This window comes from Eubalaena glacialis, chromosome 1 (genome assembly GCF_028564815.1).
Source record: "Eubalaena glacialis isolate mEubGla1 chromosome 1, mEubGla1.1.hap2.+ XY, whole genome shotgun sequence".
NCBI classification, from domain to species: Eukaryota; Metazoa; Chordata; class Mammalia; order Artiodactyla; family Balaenidae; genus Eubalaena; species Eubalaena glacialis.
In genome coordinates this window covers 182,037,676-182,058,546 of record NC_083716.1, presented here as the reverse complement: position 1 = coordinate 182,058,546, position 20,871 = coordinate 182,037,676, and the positions used below count along the sequence as shown (strand labels likewise).

At 37.6% G+C, this 20,871-nt stretch overlaps 1 protein-coding gene across 2 annotated transcripts in view; it reads left to right on the top strand.

Annotated features, from left to right (window-relative positions):
* Positions 1 to 20,871, top strand: part of CHN1 (chimerin 1) — a 200,456-nt gene that overhangs the window by 41,680 nt on the left and 137,905 nt on the right. For both annotated transcript variants that reach the window (XM_061185121.1, XM_061185112.1), the window contains exons 3-4: positions 3,851 to 3,889; positions 9,386 to 9,441. In XM_061185121.1, coding sequence (XP_061041104.1) covers positions 3,851 to 3,889; positions 9,386 to 9,441 — 95 coding nt within the window. The remainder of the gene's footprint in view (positions 1 to 3,850; positions 3,890 to 9,385; positions 9,442 to 20,871) is intronic.

Below are 20,871 nucleotides of genomic sequence, written 5' to 3'. Positions count from 1 at the left end.
TGTATTGCCAGTTGTTCTGTAGAGAGGTTGCACCAGTTTACACTTCCACCAGAAAAAAATAGATTGCTAGGAAAAGACTTTTAAAACCCAAACTGTGTTGTTAAATGTCACTAATAATTAGAATTGTTTTAATATTAAAGGAAACACAAACTTAAATCCCAATATTTCTTGGTTATTTGCCAGATACTCATTTTATTTGGCCACAGAATTGTGATCTGTAGCATCTCAAATAATGCCATTTCTTTCTTTCTTTCTTTCTTTATTTATGGCTGTGTTGGGTCTTCGTTGCTGCGCGTGGGCTTTCTCTAGTTGTGGCGAGCGGGGGCTACTCTTCATTGCGGTGCACAGGCTTCTCATTGTGGTGGCTTCTCTTGTTGTGGAGCACGGGCTCTAGGCGCGTGGGCTTCAGTAGTTGTGACACGCGGGCTCAGTAGTTGTGGCGCACAGGCTTAGTTGTTCTGCAGCATGTGGGATCTTCCCAGACTAGGGCTCGAACCCGTGTCCCCTGCATTGGCAGGCAGATTTTTAACCACTGCGCCACCAGGGAAGTCCCTCATTGTGTTTTTAAATTCGCTTTTGGTGAAGGCAGGAGAGGGTACTCATTTACTAAAGGTCTCCTGAGTGCAAGGTGCTTAATGTATGATACCTAATATAATCCTCACAACAAACCTGTGTTGTTACTATTCCCATTTTAGATGATACTGTTCCTCTATTTTATAGATAAAGAAAAGAGAGGTAGTAAATTTCCTAAAGTCACACAGCAAGTAAAGGTTGATGTTCCCCTAAGAAAGCCCTATCTAGGACTAGATAAACAATCCCCCAGAGAAAGAACTTTGATTATTAGCCTCTTACTCTCTTACCATCTCCAAAGTGAAAGCAATCTCCAGGGCCTCCTGCTCATAGATACAGGCTTTGCACAGAGTTTGCAAGGAGTTAGGGCCAACTGCAAAGTGAGAGGGCGCAGTCCTAAACACTTCTTTCACTTTTGACACCAATTGCAAGTTGGAAAGGGTTCCCTCAAATCACGCTTGGGTTCGATGATTCTCTAGAAGGACTCACAGAACTCACTAAACACTGTTATACTGAGAGTCATGATTTATTACAGGGAAAGGATACAGATTAAAATCAGCCAAAGGGAAAAGCACATAAGACAGGGTCCAGGAGAAGTACAAAATGCAGAGCTTCTCTTACCCTCTGTGGAGTCAGGATGCATACTCTTCCAGCATTGATGCGTGATGATACACATGGAGTATTTCCAACCAAGGAAGCTCTCCCAACCCTGAGTTCAGAGTTTTTAATGAGGGCTTTATGATTGATGGCCCACATGGTTGATCTCAGTCTCCAGCTTGACTGACACTGTGTGACCCAAAACCCCACCCTAAGTCACATGGGTATACTCTCTGGCTAGCCCAAGGCTCCCAGACAAATAAAATTACCTCCTAGGAGCTGAAGGCAAAAGTCAGACCTCTTCTGGGGCGCAAGGTTAAATTCTTTACTACACTGGGTCTCAGCCTTGTTGAGTGCCCTTCCTCTTCCTGGCCGCGTGCACCATCTTCCGCGTGGTGGGTCAGGAGGTGCCTGGTCACTGCAGCTTATGCTGTTTGGATGCTGGCAAGGAGGCTGAGACACACACATGAATACAGGTGAGTGCCAGGAGAGTAAACGTCCACTCTCCTGTTAAACCGTCCTAGGATTGAATGGCAATATAACAGCATCCATATGGCATCAATGAAATCATTAAATGACTTGAATGCTTAGAGGCAAATTTTTCCTCGTATTAAAAATACATAATTCAGTTAATTCAATTTACTTATTAAGACAAATGTCAGTATAATTAACCCTCCAAACATACACACACCCCACCCCCACCCCCTAGCAAAGTAAATATGTATATACCTATATGTCACTGTGCTGAGGTCATATTTCATCCTAATGTTATATCATTCCTAGGTGAGTTTACCTGAGTTGGTAGTTTTCCTAAATAATTGCTCATTCATATACAGACAGTCCTCATTATTCTTGATTCTGTGTTTGCAGATTTGCTTACTTGCTAGTATTTATTTGTAACCCTTTTAAAATAAATACCTGTGACACTTTCATAGTCATTTGCCAACATTTATAGAGTGGCAAATTGAGTCGCATGACCTGAATATTCCCAGCTGAGGTTGAGCAAGGCAACTCTGCCTTTGTTTTAGCTCTTATACTGTTAACAAGTGTTCTTTTCATAGCCTCTTTAGTGCCACATTTTTTGCATTTTTGTGGCTTTTTATTGGTGTTTTTACTTCTTAAAATGGCCCCTAAGCATAGTGTCAAAATCCTGTCTGGTGCTTCTAAGTGCAAGAAAACAGTGATGTTATCTTACAGAGAAAATACATGTGTCAGATAAGTTTCATTGAGGCATGAGTTATAGTGCAGTTGGCTGTGAGTTCAATGTTTATGAATCAACAATATATACTAAATAAGGTGTGTTTAAACAAAAATACACAGAAAACAAAGTTAGGTATTGATTGGTTGATGAAAATGTTGTGACCAGAGGCTCACAGGAACCTAACTTGTGTTTCCCCAGGTGCAGTGGTTCAGTATTGGTTAATTCAGTGTTTATGGTGATGTTGTAGAATATAACTACTGTGAATAATGAGAGTCAACTGTATTTGCTGCATTACTTCATTCATTTATTCATGTAATCTTTTATTCATTCTTTGAGAAAACATATATGAAAACTTCTCCTGGGTGCCAAGCAATTTCTACATGACTTAGAATTTCCCTTTTATGTTCTTTTGCCCATCATCAGTAGCCTTACTGTAGCCCTCTGACTCAAAGCATTTGTGTGGTTTATGATAACACATCATAAATGAAGTGTGAGATTGCATTTTAAAGGTTGGGAGTTGGGGCCTGAATGTTCTGAGTCTGTGACCATTTTAATGTGAGCTACCTATACAAGAAATCACCCTTCTCAGTAAACTTCCCAGGAATTTTCTTGCCTCCTTGGAGATCACCATTTTTAGGATCGGATTCCTCAGTGGGTTTCTGTTGGATGCCAGCAGAGCCAGGTGATGTGTCTGGCCACACCTCCCCACACCAAAATGCTGTGTCTGCTGGTTTGGCTCCATGGCCTTGCAGGCAGGGCTTTGTGCTGGCAAGATTATTGCTCAGTTGTGCTTCACAGATGAGAAGCCGGACCACGCTGTCCCCTCTCCTTTCTCCAGTTCCCCCGTCTCCCTCGTGTGCTTGTATTTCCATCTCTCTCCACTGCCTCTTCACACTGTCTCCTAATTCACATTCAAGCAGAGTGAGGGGAAGTGGACCTGGAGAGCACATGTTCACCTCATGTTCTTTGTGGCTCCCTAGATACACTGTCCTCCATTGAAGTGTTGCTCATTTCCTGGTTTTGATTGTCCAAGATGTATGAGGACTAAGGTCTGTACCTTGCTGTTCTTCTCTCTTGATGTTAGTAAAACCAGTTTCACTGGACTCCCCCAAATGTGATGGAGGGAAATATAGAAAAGTTCCAGTGATTTCAGGGATCTTTCAGTGGAATGATCATAGAATTAAGCCCAAAGACATTATTGATATTACCTCAGTGACCGTAAAAGCAGTAAAAATTAAGCATGACGTTTTTATGTGATAAGCAGTTGAATAAATACAGTAACTCTCTTCGAACATCTTTGTGAAATTGTACTCCAAGGAAGGGAGGACCAAGACTAAAAAACGTTTGAATGCCCTTTAGTGCCTAGCACGATGCCTAGGACAAATAGACCTCAACAAATATGTATTAAATGAATTAATGATTAAAATATCTCATTTAAAATATAAGTATTCAATAATGTTAATTTGATGTTTATTCTTTCAGATACAGATGAATATAGACCTCCTGTTTGGAAATCTTACTGTAAGTATACAAATAAATTGGGTGGGTTATAGTGCTTTATAAGTAATATAAAAATATTAGGATCATTAGATATGAAGAGTCATTCCATTTTGTGTCCATTATTGAAAAGTTAATTCACCACAGAATTTGTGAATAGCACAGAAAAAGAAACTGGAGAAATAGGAGCATTTCCACAAAGTCTGTCATGGTTTGCATGTCAGGAATGCATGTCATCCCTCTGAACTCACATGGAATTCCATATTATGGAACTTGAGACCACTTGTTGACAGTGGCTGGTAAAACTAATGCAAGGAGAAGCTAACTAAGAATTCAAGGAATCTAATATTCTTAGATCCTGTTTTTTATATTAAAAAAGGAATAAATAAATAATGATAAGTCAGGAGGCTATCTTGCTAGAAAGAATGGGTAAAAAGTGGTCTTCTTTTTTAGGAATTGCCTTCTGAAATATAAAAGAGAGACATTGAATCTATATTGTTCTTTAAACTTGGCATTAGAATACAAATTTTTTCTGAAGAGTCTAGGTTCTTAGTCCTTTGTTTCCCCTTGTTGCCTAGAGAATATTATTGCATCAAGTAAAAGCTATTTCAGAATTTTTAAAAATGGAAATAGGGTTAATATAATCAGAGTTGTTTTTTAAAAATCCATGAATGCACTGTTGCAGAAACCAGTACTGTAAACTTTTGTTTGTTGTCTATAGAGTCAAATAAGCAACCTAAAAAACCTGTACTTTAAATACAGATTATTAGCATCTTTGTAAATGTTGATATTCTGAATTTTGATATTTGTAAGTTGCTGAAATTTGCTGACTGAAAGAGCAGCAATTCAGATTCTTACTTGGTTTTATGTTCCCAGAGCAACAGATAGTTTATTGTAATAGGTTGCCACTGGGGGCTAATTATAGTAAGCAAAATATGAACAGTCTCTAAAAATATTGCCATAGATGCGTTTTCTCCCACCCCTGCTGCTTCTGTTTTGATTCTGGGGAGTAGAGTTCAAAGAATGTATAAAAATGACTGATGTTCTTTATCTCTCAAAGATTTTGTCTCATAATCTCATTGGCGGGAAGCCTGTTTAAAATTCTTCTCTGCATTTTCTGGTTTTCAGTTTATCTTTATTCTCTTTGCTCTGATTTGTGCCTTGCACATTTTAATGTAAGAGCATTTATAAAACCTCAGACTGTTATTGAATCATGGTGGTGATTTTTCCCCCTGAAGAATATTGATTACTAAATGTGGTATATGCAATTTGTATTTTCTGTATCTTCCTATGTCTTATAGTAGCTACCATTTGTGTTAAAAATGGCGTATTTCTCTTTTTTTTGGTGATAATACTGAGTTTTATAATTTCTTTTAGTGACTTAAGTGCCTGAAGAACACTGCCACCCCCCATCATTTTAACAGTAGAAACAGGGAGGAAATTATTAGAATAGACTTTATTTTCTGACCATCAAATGCAAAAACTTCCAGTTCAAGGAAATTTTATGATTAAACTGTGCTAAAGCCAAGCAGAAAGGTCCATATTTAAAACTGGTCATGTGAAATTTCCTTATGAAATCATGATGTTGTCTTCTAAGAATTTGTATATGTGCAAATTTTAACTAATGAGAAAACATGTAAAAGTTACATTGTCACATTGAAGTAATTGTTGTGATGATCATTTAGGTTGTTAAATGTGTTTGTCAAAATTCTGATCCTAGAAAAAATTGGGATGTAGGTTGAATTCTTTTTTCTTTTTGTTTGTTTGTTTTGCCTTTACCACTCAGTCAGTTTTATAGTTTTATGTCTAGCTAGCTGTAAATAATCTCCAGTAAGGTATTTATTAATAAAATTCATCTTTATTAATGAAGTTCATCTGTCCCAGAGTCTGTGCATTTTAATAGGAAAAAATTTTTAAACTGACAAGCCTGTGACACCCGTATTTCATCAATAGTGACTGAAATTTTAAGTTACTGGAGTAGTAGGCCCTGCCCAGTACCCTCAATAATTGAGCCATGACATTTTGTTTAATTCCTATATATGCCTTGATCAGAGTTGATAGTTAACAAATTCTGTTTGATCGTCTTTGGGACTGACAAACCATAATGCATTCGTCATCTTCTCTGTATTGTGACTTAAAATTTTGTAATTAAAATACTCCTCTAGATGGATTGAGATTTTTAAAAAATCAGGTATGTCAGTCCACATAAGGAGATACAAGCAGAATGAAAGTTATTCAGAATGTTCTGATTGTTCACTTCTATTCTGTACTACATCTGTAAAACTAAAGGGGACAGTTACATTTTCATGTCAAAAGTTGCAGCATGTTAAGGATTTTTTTTCTGTCTTTAGCTTGTTGGGGTCTGAACAGCTTTTCACAGTGTGATTCTATGAGAAACTTATTTTCACTGTGATTCTATAAGAAACTTATTTTACCCATGCCTCTCTTGTGCTTTCTGATTTTGGTTTAGTTGAGCTTGTGAAAACATAATTCTAAAACCTTACAACTTCAAACCAATAAGTAAATAGAATTAGCAAGATTCTAAGTTGAGAACTCTTTTAAGACAAGTACAGTTTTGTTGCTTTTCAATATGTATTGCTTGAATTAAACCAGGGGCCAAAGATGTAATAAATGAGGCAAGTGAGGCAGGTGGGGACTGTGAGAAAGCAGAGAGAGGATGCCCTGTATGTAGGGAGTAGCTCATAATTAGCTCCCCTTTACTGTGGGTATCTAACACTCTGAGTCCAGTGTTGTCACATCTTCTAAGTTTTCAAGAGAAGCTGGAATTCTCTTTTGCTTTTGTTGTTGCTGTTAAATCTCTTAATTTTTAAATGTTAAAAACAAATTTAAATTTGGAAAACAGCAAACCAAACAACACATGTGAGCCAGTTTTGACCTCAAGATACCAACTTGTGATCTCTGAACTTGATTAACAATGTATTGTCTCTAGATACTGAGAATTTCATTAATAAGTGTATAAACATTGACACTTCTAAGGTGATTGAAAAATGTTGAGTACTTTAATTGTATGTCTTCTCATCTTGAAGTTAGCTATTAATTTTTGGTGAATCATTTAATGATTGTGCAATTTAAATTTTCAGCTGAGTTCTGGTTTAAATGACCAAAAAACTAAATTAAGAAGGGCCTGAATTAATTATTCTTTATTACAGTGTATGATTTTTTAATGATCCTTTTGATGGGTATTCCCTGAATTCATATATTATATTCAGTTATACAATATCCAAAGGCCCTCCCTTTATATATATTTTTATTAAAAATGAGTCTTAAAGATAGACTAACCATTGGTAGCCAATAAGGAGGCATTTGTCTAAAAATTACTCCTCTCCATGAAATAGAACTATACTCTTTGAAACTCTGATTAAAACAAAGGGTGAAATTCTCACGTGATGATATTTCTCTCTTTTTTTCATACTGGCTTATCTTAATATTTGCTTGCTGAATAGGTAAATGCATTATTGATGGTAACCAGATACTACAGTATTTGTGCTTTGAATCAAAATCAACATTTTACTTTCTGTAGTAACTTTTAATGTCCTTCTTGACCACCATCCAGTTTTCGTAATTCAGTTTCTATAGGTGACCCTACTTTCCAAAGCATTTGCTTGACAAAGGGAAACAGTTGATCTTTTGAGAATTGCTGGTCGAAACAGAAATGTGAACTGAATTTTCACATCTTAGAGTTATAGTTACCAACAGGGAGGAATGGACCTGAAGAATGGACCTTTTTGCATATCGTGATTTGGTTCTCTTGGGAGGATGGAGATTTACAAATATCTCTGGGTGGTACACATGTGCTCTCACTATCAGGGTCAGACAAATTTAGTTTCAGTGCTTTCTTTCTTCCCTTCCCTATCTCAAAATTATTCCCTTCATATCATCTCTTTAATCCATAAAAATATATTCACAGTAGTATTTTTGAAAAACTAACTCTCACAGTAAAATATGGGTATCTAAAACTATTTTAATATGTTACGTCTCTTAGGGATTTTTGCAACCAGGAGGATAAGGCAAAGGAATACATTTCTCTCAGTAGATTTCAAACATTATTAAATGAGAAGTGTTTTGTTTATTTTTTGATTCTTAAACAGTAAAGCTGTATCTTCTTAGCACCTTTTAAATTATAGCATTACCATGTTGTTATGTTTTGGTGATGAACTGTAGATGCATCCTGGTACGCAAATGTTATTGTAAAAAATTTTATGTATTAGTATCAGTCACCTACATATAATAACAGCTAATCTTTATTGAGTGTTTATCATGTGTCAGGGACTATTTTAAGTCTTTCACATATAGTATTTAATCCTTTCAGTAATCTATGAAGTAGAAACTATTATTATCCCCATTTTCAAATGATGAAAGCTGAGGCTCAGTATGCATTGTTAGAGGCAGAGCCCCAGTGTTCAGACCCCAGGTGGTCTGGTTCAGGAGTTCAGATTTGCAACTGCAATACTCTGTGCCTTTACATAGCAATACAGAACAGTGATGTGTGTCTGTGTATGTTCTCAGTATATTTAGTGTATGTATACACACATATATACATAGTCTAATTGTGTATGTTTATATATGTCCCTATACTATATATGAATGAATATGATCAGAGGTGGAGTCTATATAATGACAGTTGAAATGTGAGCCATGCATTGTCTGACAATCCCAGATGCTGGGTAGTTTGATGTTATATTGACCAAATGTCTATGTATTTAAATACAGTATTAAATTCAATTATATGTGATTATATGTGTAGAAATAGAAAACAGATTTTCTCCAAGAGATAAACTTAGACCTACATAAACACACTTTCTCTGATAACTACACGTTCTATTCATTTTTTCTTTATTTTAAGTCAAGAAGCGTGAAGTGAGTCTTAGAAGGACATGGTATTGGTATAATTTTCACCAATCCATTTTCAGATACCCTAAAAATTATCCTCTGGCAAACTATTTAAGTGTCTGAATTCTCTCTTTTGCTGCATTTACCCTAGTTGAATAAGTGGTGGTAACTTTGGCTCAGAAATTTTGTTTCTAGGGGAGATTATCTTTGAAGATCGATGTTCACAATATAAATAGGGGAGAAAAACAGTGTATGTGTTACATCTAGCCTATAAATCCTAATTTTAGTTTCAAGTTTGACACTTAGTAATGTACTTTTAAAATATACAACTAGTATTTGTTTATAACAGAGGCATGCTTTATGTAATATATCCACAAAAATTGGGGAAAATACATGACCAGATTATGGAGAACAGAGCCAAATATCCAGTACTGGTTTGTTACAACACTTCTGTGGATTATGATTTTCTTATTTGTGTTTGCTCCTGGGCTTTCACTAAATTTAGTTTGGTTTACTTTCTTTGCTTCATAGCAAAATTTAATTTAATAACAAATAGGACCGTACCACAGTTTTCTTATGAACATAAAAAAGCAGGCAGGTTTTGATTCCTAATATATTCAGATGTTCTACATAAGGGAAACTGACATGTTTTATTTTCTAACTTCCCAGTATATCAACTGCAACAAGAAGCCCCTCATCCTCGGAGAATTACCTGTACTAATGAGGTGGGTGTAATGAAACCATTACAACGAAATGTCTCTCAATCATTTGTTTCCCAAACTTTGACCTTCCTCAGTGACATGGTTATTTGTGGAATTAACTTTTGACGCTACTTAGCATCATAAAATTGTAACTTGAATGCATTTTTCTTAACATCCTTCTCACTTGAAATAACTACCACTTTTTAATGGACTGTTTGGAACACAGGATAGAATAAGACAGTATAGTTTTAAGTGATGTTAGTATTCTTTTCAGTGAATTTATACGTTCTTCCATTTTTTAGTGTTTTATTCTTTACTTTTTTTAAAAATTTATTTATTTATTTATTTATTTTTGGCTGTGTTGGGTCTTCGTTGCTGTGCGAGGGCTTTCTCTAGTTGTGGCAAGTGGGGGCCACTCTTCATCGCGGTGCGCAGGCCTCTCACTATCACGGTCTCTCTTGTTGCGGAGCATAGGCTCCAGACGCAAAGGCTCAGTAAGTGTGGCTCACGGGCCCAGCCGCTCCGCGGCATGTGGGATCTTCCCAGACCAGGGCTCGAACCCGTGTCCCCTGCATTGGCAGGCGGATTCTCAACCACTGCGCCACCAGGGAAGCCCCTATTCTTTACTTTTTAAAACAGAGTTTGAAGGCATCATTGTAGCATTATTGAAGTAATTTTTCCATTAAAAAAAGATTTAAATCATGATTTTAAAAAGCAAAAGTCAAAAGCAAAATCATGGACAGTTCACCGAAAGAGATATGACATATATGACATGACAGTATATGAAAAGATGTTCAACTTCATTAATAATAGAAATGCAAATTAAAATACACAGTGAAAATTTTCACTTTTCAGATTGGCAAAAGTTCAAAAACATAGAATATACTCCTTAGCTGGTAAACCTGTGAGGAAATAGGCACGCATATATTGCTGATGGGAATGTGAAATGCTACAACTTTATGAGAGTTTTGTAATATCTAACATCTACATTTACCCTTTGACCTACCAGTCCAAATTCTAGAGATTTACTCTGATGAATTGCCTGTACAAATATGGAATAGCATGTGCTCAAAGTTTTTCATTGTAGGATTATTTGTAATAGCAGAATATTGGAAAAAATCTAAATGCTCATAGGCGACTGATTGAATAAATTATAATACTAAAAAGAATAAGGAAGATTTCTACGAGCTGATATGGAATGATTTCCATATGCAAAATGTATATATAGTAATTATGGTCCCTTTTTAGTAATAAAGAAGGGAAAATAAGAGAAAAATAAAGCTTATTTTTGCAAAAGAGAAACACAGGAGAGTTAACCCAGATACGAGTGAAATAGTTTTCCATAAGGAGTGGGTGAGGAGCAATGTAGAGGGGATAAGGATGGAAGTGAGATTCCTCTGAGGGTGTGTTTTTGTATAGTTTTTACTTTTGAACTATGCAAGTGTTTCACATATTCAAATAACCAAATTAAATAAAAATGATTTTAAAAACCCTAAAATTGAATACAAATAGAAACAAATGAACCTAACAAATTCATAACATAATCACCCAAAACTAATTTAAGTAGTTTTTAAACATATTATTTTGGCTATACAAACATAGAGGGAAATATTCTAAGATCCATAACCTACAAAAAGATCTTTTAACTATAGTTATTAGATTTGTTGTTGTTAGTGGTACTTGTTTAGAAATTCTGCAGTTATTTTGTTGTATTATAGGATAGAGCAAATAAGTAATTATATTGGATTTTAGGGAACCAAGGTTTTTAGGAGCTATTAATATGGAATGGGGGAAATTGAGAGGCACACTGTGGTATTGAATTTGAATTGGAGGTATTAATAAATACCTATGACATCATAGATTTTTATTTATTTATTTATTTTTTTAATTTTTTTTTTATTTTTTTTTTTGTAATTAATCTGAACGTCTCTGACACATTACCCAATGCTTTGTTCCTTCCCCCAATCAATGATTGTGACTTAGGATTTTTTTTTTTTTTTTTTTTTTTTTAAAACATCTTTATTGAAGTATAATTGCTTTACAATGGTGTGCTAGCTTCTGCTTTACAACAAAGTGAATCAGTTACACATATACATATGTTGCCATATCTCTTCCCTCTTGCATCTCCCTCCCTCCCACCCTCCCTATCCCACCCCTCTAGGTGGTCACAAAGCACCGAGCTGATCTCCCTGTGCTATGCGGCTGCTTCCCACTAGTTATCTATTTTACATTTGGTAGTGTATATATGTCCATGACACTCTCTCACCCTGTCACATCTCACCCCTCCCCCTCCCCATATCCTCAAGTCCATTCTCTAGTAGGTCTGTGTCTTTATTCCCATCTTGCCACTAGGTTCTTCATGACCTCTTTTTTTTTTTTCCCTTAGATTCCATATATATGTGTTAGCATACTGTATTTCTTTTTCTCTTTCTGACTTACTTCACTCTGTATGACAGACTCTAACTCCATCCACCTCATTACAAATACCTCCATTTCATTTCTTTTTATGGCTGAGTAATATTCCATTGTATATATGTGCCACATCTTCTTTATCCATTCATCCGATGATGGACACCTAGGTTGCTTCCATGTCCTGGCTATTGTAAACAGAGCTGCAATGAATATTTTGGTACATGACTCTTTCTGAATTATGGTTTTCTCAGGGTATATGCCCAGTAGTGGGATTGCTGGGTCATATGGTAGTTCTATTTTTAGTTTTTTAAGGAACCTCCATACTGTTCTCCATAGTGGCTGTATCAATTTACATTCCCACCAACAGTGCAAGAGTGTTCCCTTTTCTCCACACCCTCTCCAGCATTTATTGTTTCTAGATTTTTTGATGATGGCCATTCTGACCGGTGTGAGATGATACCTCATTGTAGTTTTGATTTGCATTTCTCTAATGATTAATGATGTTGAGCATTCTTTCATGTGTCTGTTGGCAATCTGTATCTCTTCTTTGGAGAAATGTCTATTTAGGTCTTCTGCCCATTTTTGGATTGGGTTGTTTGTTTTTTTGTTATTGAGCTGCATGAGCTGCTTGTAAATCTTGGAGATTAATCCTTTGTCCGTTGCTTCATTTGCAAATATTTTCTCCCATTCTGAGGGTTGTCTTTTGGTCTTGTTTATGGTTTCCTTTGCTGTGCAAAAGCTTTTAAGTTTCATTAGGTCCCATTTGTTTATTTGTGTTTTTATTTCCATTTCTCTAGGACCTGGGTCAAAAAGGATCTTGCTGTGACTTATGTCATACAGTGTTCTGCCTATGTTTTCCTCTAAGAGTTTGATAGTGTCTGGCCTTACACTTAGGTCTTTAATCCATTTTGAGTTTATTTTTGTGTATGGTGTCAGGGAGTGTTCTAATTTCATACTTTTACATGTACCTGTCCAATTTTCCCAGCACCACTTATTGAAGAGGCTGTCTTTTCTCCACTGTATATGCTTGCCTCCTTTATCAAAGATAAGGTGACCATATGTGCGTGGGCTTATCTCTGGGCTTTCTATCCTGTTCCATTGATCTATATTTCTGTTTTTGTGCCAGTACCAAACTGTCTTGATTACTGTAGCTTTGTAATATAGTCTGAAGTCAGGGAGCCTGATTCCTCCAGCTCCATTTTTCGTTCTCAAGATTGCTTTGGCTATTCGGGGTCTTTTGTGTTTCCATACAAATTGTGAAATTTTTTGTTCTAGTTCTGTGAAAAATGCCAGTGGTAGTTTGATAGGGATTGCATTGAATCTGTAGATTGCTTTGGGTAGCAGAGTCATTTTCACAATGTTGATTCTTCCAATCCAAGAACATGGTATATCTCTCCATCTATTTGTATCATCTTTAATTTCTTTCATCAGTGTCCTATAATTTTCTGCATACAGGTCTTTTGTCTCCTTAGGTAGGTTTATTCCTAGGTATTTTATTCTTTTTGTTGCAATGGTAAACGGGAGTGTTTTCTTAATTTCACTTTCAGATTTTTCATCATTAGTATACAGGAATGCAAGAGATTTCTGTGCGTTAATTTTGTATCCTGCTACTTTACCAAATTCATTGATTAGCTCTAGTAGTTTTCTGGTAGCATCTTTTGGATTCTCTATGTATAGTATCATGTCATCTGCAAACAGTGACAGCTTTACTTCTTCTTTTCCGATTTGGATTCCTTTTATTTCTTTTTCGTCTCTGATTGCTGTGGCTAACACTTCCAAAACTATGTTGAATAATAGTGGTGAGAGTGGGCAACCTTGTCTTGTTCCTGATCTTAGTGGAAATGGTTTCAGTTTTTCACCATTGAGGACAATGTTGGCTGTGGGTTTGTCATATACGGCCTTTATTATGTTGAGGAAAGTTCCCTCTATGCCTACTTTCTGCAGGACTTTTATCATAAATGGGTGTTGAATTTTGTCGAAAGCTTTCTCTGCATCTATTGAGATGATCATATGGTTTTTCTCCTTCAATTTGTTAATGTGATGTATCACGTTGATTGATTTGCGTATATTGAAGAATCCTTGCATTCCTGGAATAAACCCCACTTGATCATGGTGTATGATCCTTTTAATGTGCTGTTGGATTCTGTTTGCTAGTATTTTGTTGAGGATTTTTGCATCTATGTTCATCAGTGATATTGGCCTGTAGTTTTCTTTCTTTGTGACATCTTTGCCTGGTTTTGGTATCAGGGTGATGGTGGCCTCGTAGAATGAGTTGGGGAGTGTTCCTCCCTCTGCAATATTTTGGAAGAGTTTGAGAAGGATAGGTGTTAGCTCTTCTCTAAATGTTTGATAGAATTCGCCTGTGAAGCCATCTGGTCCTGGGCTTTTGTGTGTTGGAAGATTTTTAATCACAGTTTCAATTTCAGTGCTTGTGATTGGTCTGTTCATATTTTCTATTTCTTCCTGGTTCAGTCTCGGCAGGTTGTGCATTTCTAAGAATCTGTCCATTTCTTCCAGGTTGTCCATTTTATTAGCATAGAGTTGCTTGTAGTAATCTCTTATGATCGTTTGTATTTCTGCAGTGTCAGTGGTTACTTCTCCTTTTTCATTTCTAATTCTATTAATTTGAGTCTTCTCCTTTTTTCTCTTGATGAGTCTGGCTAATGGTTTGTATCAATTTTGTTTATCTTCTCAAAGAACCAGCTTTTAGTTTCATTGATTTTTGCTATTGTTTCCTTCATTTCTTTTTCATTTATTTCTGATCTGATCTTTATGATTTCTTTCCTTCTGCTAGCTTTGGGGTTTTTTTGTTCTTCTTTCTCTAATTGCTTTAGGTGCAAGTTTAGGTTGTTTATTCGAGATGTTTCCTGTTTCTTGATGTAGGCTTGTATTGCTATAAACTTCCCTCTTAGAACTGCTTTTGCTGCATCCCATAGGTTTTGGATCGTCGTGTCTCCATTGTCATTTGTTTCTAGGTATTTTTTGATTTCCCCTTTGATTTCTTCAGTGATCACTTCGTTATTAAGTAGTGTATTGTGTAGCCTCCATGTGTTTGTATTTTTTACAGATCTTTTCCTGTAATTGATATCTAGTCTCATAGCGTTGTGGTCGGAAAAGATACTTGATACGATTTCAATTTTTTTAAATTTACCAAGGCTTGATTTGTGACCCAAGATATGATCTATCCTGGAGAATGTTCCATGAGCACTTGAGAAAAATGTGTATTCTGTTGTTTTTGGGTGGAATGTCCTATAAATATCAATTAAGTCCATCTTGTTGAATGTATCATTTAAAGCTTGTGTTTCCTTATTTATTTTCATTTTGGATGATCTGTCCATTGGTGAAAGTGGGGTGTTAAAGTCCCCTACTATGATTGTGTTACTGTCGATTTCCCCTTTTATGGCTGTTAGTATTTGCCTTATGTATTGAGGTGCTCCTATGTTGGGTGCATAAATATTTACAATTGTTATACCTTCCTCTTGGATCGATCCCTTGATCATTATATAGTGTCCGTCTTTGTCTCTTGTAATTGTCTTTATTTTAAAGTCTATTTTGTCTGATATGAGAATTGCTACTCCAGCTTTCTTTTGATTTCCATTTGCATGGAATATCTTTTTCCATCCCCTCACTTTCAGTCTGTATGTGTCTCTAGGTCTGAAGTGGGTCTCTTGTAGACAGCATATATATGGGTCTTGTTTTTGTATCCATTCAGCCAGTCTGTGTCTTTTGGTGGGAGCATTTAATCCATTTACATTTAAGGTAATTATCGATATGTATGTTCCTATTCCCATTTTCTTAAATGTTTTGGGTTTGTTATTGTAGGTGTTTTCCTTCTCTTGTGTTTCTTGCCTAGAGAAGTTCCTTTAGCATTTGTTGTAAAGCTGGTTTGGTAGTGCTGAACTCTCTCAGCTTTTGCTTGTCTGTAAAGGTTTTAATTTCTCCATCAAATCTGAATGAGATCCTTGCTGGGTAGAGTAATCTTGGTTGTAGGTTTTTCTCCTTCATCACTTTAAGTATATCCTGCCACTCCCTTCTGGCTTGCAGCGTTTCTGCTGAAAGATCAGCTGTTAACCTTATGGGGATGCCCTTGTGTGTTATCTGTTGTTTTTCCCTTGCTGCTTTTAATATGTTTTCTTTATATTTAATTTTTGATAGTTTGATTAATATGTGTCTTGGTGTGTTTCTCCTTGGATTTATCCTGTATGGGACTCTCTGTGCTTCCAGGACTTGATTAACTATTTCCTTTCCCATATTAGGGAAGTTTTCAACTATAATCTCTTCAAATATTTTCTCAGTCCCTTTCTTTTTCTCTTCTTCTTCTGGGACCCCTATAATTCGAATGTTGGTGCGTTTAATGTTGTCCCAGAGGTCTCTGAGACTGTCCTCAGTTCTTTTCATTCTTTTTTCTTTATTCTGGTCTGCAGTAGTTATTTCCACCATTTTATCTTCCAGGTCACTTATCCATTCTTCTGCCTCAGTTATTCTGCTATTGATCCCATCTAGAGTATTTTTAATTTCATTTATTGTGCTTGTCATCGTTTCTTGGTTCCTCTTTAGTTCTTCTACGTCCTTGTTAAATGTTTCTTGCATTTTGTCTATTCTATTTCCAAGACTTTGGATCATCCTTACTATCATTATTCTGAATTCTTTTTCAGGTAGACTACCTATTTCCTCTTCATTTGTTAGGTCTGGTGTGTTTTGACCCTGCTCCTTCATCTGCTGTGTGTTTTTCTGTCTTCTCATTTTGCTTATCTTACTGTGTTTGGGGTCTCCTTTTCACAGGCTGCAGGTTCGTAGTTCCCGTTGTTTTTGGTATCTGTCCCCAGTGGCTAAGGTTGGTTCAGTGGGTTGTGTAGGTTTCCTGGTGGAGGGAATTAGTGCCTGTGTTCTGGTGGATGAGGCTGGATGTTGTCTTTCTGGTGGGTTCGTCCACGTCTGGTGGTGTGTTTTGGGGTGTCTGTGGCCTTATTATGATTTTAGGCAGCCTCTCTGTTAACGGATGGGGCTGTGTTCCTCTCTTGCTAGTTGTTTGGCATAGGGTGTCCAGCACTGTAGCTTGCTGGTCGTTGAGTGAAGCTGGGTCTTGATGTTGAGATGGAGATCTGTGAGAGATTTTCGCCGTTTGGTATTACGTGGAGCTGGGAGGTCTCTTGTGGACCAGTGTCCTGAAGTTGGCTCTCCCACCTCAGAGGCACAGCCCTGATGCCTGGCTGGAGCACCAAGAGCCTTTCATCCACACGGCTCAGAATAAAAGGGAGAAAAAATGGAAAGAAAGAAAAAAAGAGGATAAAATAAAATAAAATAAAGCAATTATAATAAAAAATAAGAAAAAAAATTATTAAGAGTAAATTTATTAAGAAAAAAAATTTTTTTTAATTTTTAAAAATAGATTTATTAATTTTTTATACTAAAAATAAGAAAAAAATTATTTAGAAAAAATTTATTAAGAAAAAAAATTTTTTAATTTTTTAAAATAAAAAATATGAAAAAACTTATTAAAAATTTTTTTAAAAATAGAAAATAAGGAAAAAATTATTAAGAAAACATTTATTAGGGAAAAAAAATTTTTTAAGCCAAAAAAAAAAAAAAAAAAAAACGGACGGACCTAACCCTAGGACTAACGGTGAGAGCAAAGCTATACAGACAAAATCTCACCCAGAAGCATACACATCTACACTCACAAAAAAAAGGAAAAGGGGAAAAGTTAATATATCCTGCTCCCAAAGTCCATCTCCTAAATTTGGGATGATTCGTTGTCTATTCAGGTATTCAACAGATGCAGGCACATCAAGTTGTTTGTGGAGCTTTAATCCGCTGCTTCTGAGGCTGCTGGGAGAGATTTCCCTTTCTCTTCTTTGTTCGTACAGCTCCGGGGGTTCAGCTTTGGATTTGGACCCGCCTCTGCATGTAGGTCCCCTGAGGGCGTCTGTTCCCCGCCCAGACAGAACGGGGTTAAAGGAGCAGCTGATTCGGGGGCTCTGGCTCAGTCAGGCCGGGGGGAGGGAGCGGTACGGAGGAGGCGGGGCGAGCCTGCGGCGGCAGAGGCCGGCGTGACGTTGCAGCAGCCTGAGGCGCGCCGTGCGCTCTCCCGGGGAAGTTGTCCCCGGATTACGGGAGCCTGGCCGTGGCGGGCTGCACAGGCTCCCAGGAGGGGCGGTGTGGAGAATGACCTGTGCTCGCCCACAGGCTGTTTGGTGGCGGCAGCAGCAGCCCTAGCATCTCATGCCCGTCTCTGGGGTCCGCGCTGATAGCCGCGGCTCGCGCCCGTCTCTGGAGTTCGTTTAAGTGGCGCTCTGAATCCCCTCTCCTCGCACGCCGCGAAACAAAGAGGCAAGAAAAAGTCTCCTGCCTCTTCGGCAGCTGCAGACCTCCTCTCGGGCACCCTCCCGGCTAGTTGTGGTGCGCTAGACCCTTCAGGCTGTGTTCACGCAGCCAACCCCAGTCCTCTCCCTGGGATCCGACCGAAGCCCGCGCCTCAGCTCCCAGCCCCCGCCCGCCCCGGCGGGTGAGCAGACAAGCCTCTCGGGCTGGTGAGTGCTGCTCGGCGCCGAGCCTCTGTGCGGGAATCTCTCCGTTTTTCCCTCTGCGTCCCTGTTGCTGTGGGATCCGCGCTGATAGCCGCGGCTCGCGCCCGTCTCTGGAGCTCGTTTAGGCGGCGCTCTGAATCCCCTCTCCTTGCGCGCCGCGAAACAAAGAGGCAAGAAAAATTCTCTTGCCTCTTTGGCAGCTGCAGTCTTTTTCCCGGACTCCATCATAGATTTTTAAAAATGTATTTTCCATCTCAGTTTATGGAAAGGGCTTAGAAGCAGTGATGCCCCAGTAAGAATGAATAAACCCAGTGCCCAAATTTTAGTTTCCAAATACTGTTTCCTACTAAAAGGAGCCAGTGCTCCTTAGAGAAATTCCTGATTGTAGAATATGGGGCAGAGAGGTCCAGGAACATCTTATGTCAGAAAGCAAGAAGGGCTCAAAAATGGATGAGGATGTGTCAGAAACACATAGGAGCCCACTTGAAGAGTTCCCAAAAGCAAAATTTGGGACAATTTGATATCAAAAAGAATAATGATAGTAATGAATTACAACACATTGAATGAAAAAAGAATGTGTAAGTCTATAATGATACTTACAAAAAAACCTATCCCAATACAAAGAGGGAGAAGAAAGGGGAGAAAATTGTTCTTTCCAGCACTAGTGCCAAAAAATGTAGAAAGAATGATAATGATTTGCACTGATAATTGAGTCAGGCAAGGATCATCACTGGACGTTAAAACATTGAATAAAAGGTTGTAGGTAAACAGAATAATCACATGGTCTTGATTATTTATGAACTGCAAAGAGAAAAGTACATCTTTTTAGTGGAGAGGTCTAACAGTCACACCTTTAGTCAGGTGATCAAATTTAGCATTACCTGCAATGGGACAGACTGACACGTGTCTCCTAAATGATGCAATGAGACATACACAACATCATTTATGTAGTATTTCTGCCTAAAATGTTTAACTTAAATCTGTTTATGAAGTATAAGTCAGACCAATCCAGAATGTGTACATTCTATAAGACAACCGTTCTGGGCTTTTAAATAATTTCATTTTCATAAAAGAAATAACAGTTGTGGGACCACTCTAAAGTAAAGGAGACTAAAGAGGCATGCCAACCAAATGCAATGCATGCACCTCGATAGAGTCCTGGTTTTATATATATATATATATATATATATATATATATATATATATATTTTTTTTTTTTTTTTTTTTTAAAGCTACACATTCTGGGTACAGTTGGAGAAATTTGAATGTGGACTATATATTAGGTAATATAAAGTTGTGGTAACTTTCTTTTGATATACTGTTGAAAATAATTGCGTCTTCATTGTTTAAAAAAATGTTGAAATGGATTTTGTTATTGTGACACCTGGTTTAAAAAAACATTGAATAACTCTGAAAGCACATAGTTAGTCACAAAGGAATGAATTTACAAAATTAGGCAGGGATTTCATGAGATTACCTTTTATTTATTTATTTTTGGCTGCACTGGGTCTTTGTTGCTGCGTACAGGCTTTCTCTAGTTGTGGTGAGCGAGAGGCTGCTCTTCATTGCAGTGTGCGGGCTTCTCATTGTGGTGGCTTCTCTTGTTGTGGAGCACGAGCTCTAGGCACGCAGGCTTCAGTAGTTGCAGCGCGAGGGCTCAGTAGTTGTGGCGTGCGGGCTCAGTAGTTGTGGCTCGTGGGCTCTAGAGCACAGGCTCAGTAGTTGTGGCGCATGGGCTTAGTTGTTCCGAGGCATGTGGGATCATCCTGGACCAGGGCTCGAACCCATGTCCCCTGCATTGGCAGGCAGATTCTCAACCACTGCGCCACCAGGGAAGTCCTGAGATTACCTTTTTTTTTTTTTTTTTTTTTCACTGCACCTACCTCCTTAACCACTCCTTCTCAATCCTGGAAGGGCTTCAGAATCACGTCTAGATCCTTTAAAAAAATACATGTGTTCAGGCCCCTTCTCAGACCTTTTGAAGTATGATCTTTGGTAATGGAGCTCAGAAATCTGTATGTATAGGAAACCCACAAATGATTCTGACCTACAGAGCTGTTAAGTCAGCACACTTTTCTTTAAAATCTTTGAAAAAAGAGGATACTTCATGCATGCCCTGGTATGGAGTAATCTCCTGGAGGGAGACCTGGAGTAGACTCAGCCCTCCCACAGGTGAGTCATCACCAGCTAGGTACTGAGGCAGCACAGAGACCGGACTCCATTTGGCCCTTTACTCATCTTTGAAGATTCTACTGTGTTGCCCACTGCTGCTGAGACTGGTATATGTTTAGCACTGCAAGTCTTTAGTTATGATATTGCAAAAAATAACATCTTGAAGATGTTTTGACAAATAAATTTGACTTTTGAGTTATTCCTAAGAGAGTTAAAAAGAAAGTTCCAAGGAGTTTCTGGGGAGAGATTGTTCAACTAAGCTTCTACATTGCTGATTTTGCTTTAGGTAGTTACTTGTGCTACTACTTTATCTGCTTATTAGCAAATTGAAGTTTTTCTTCTT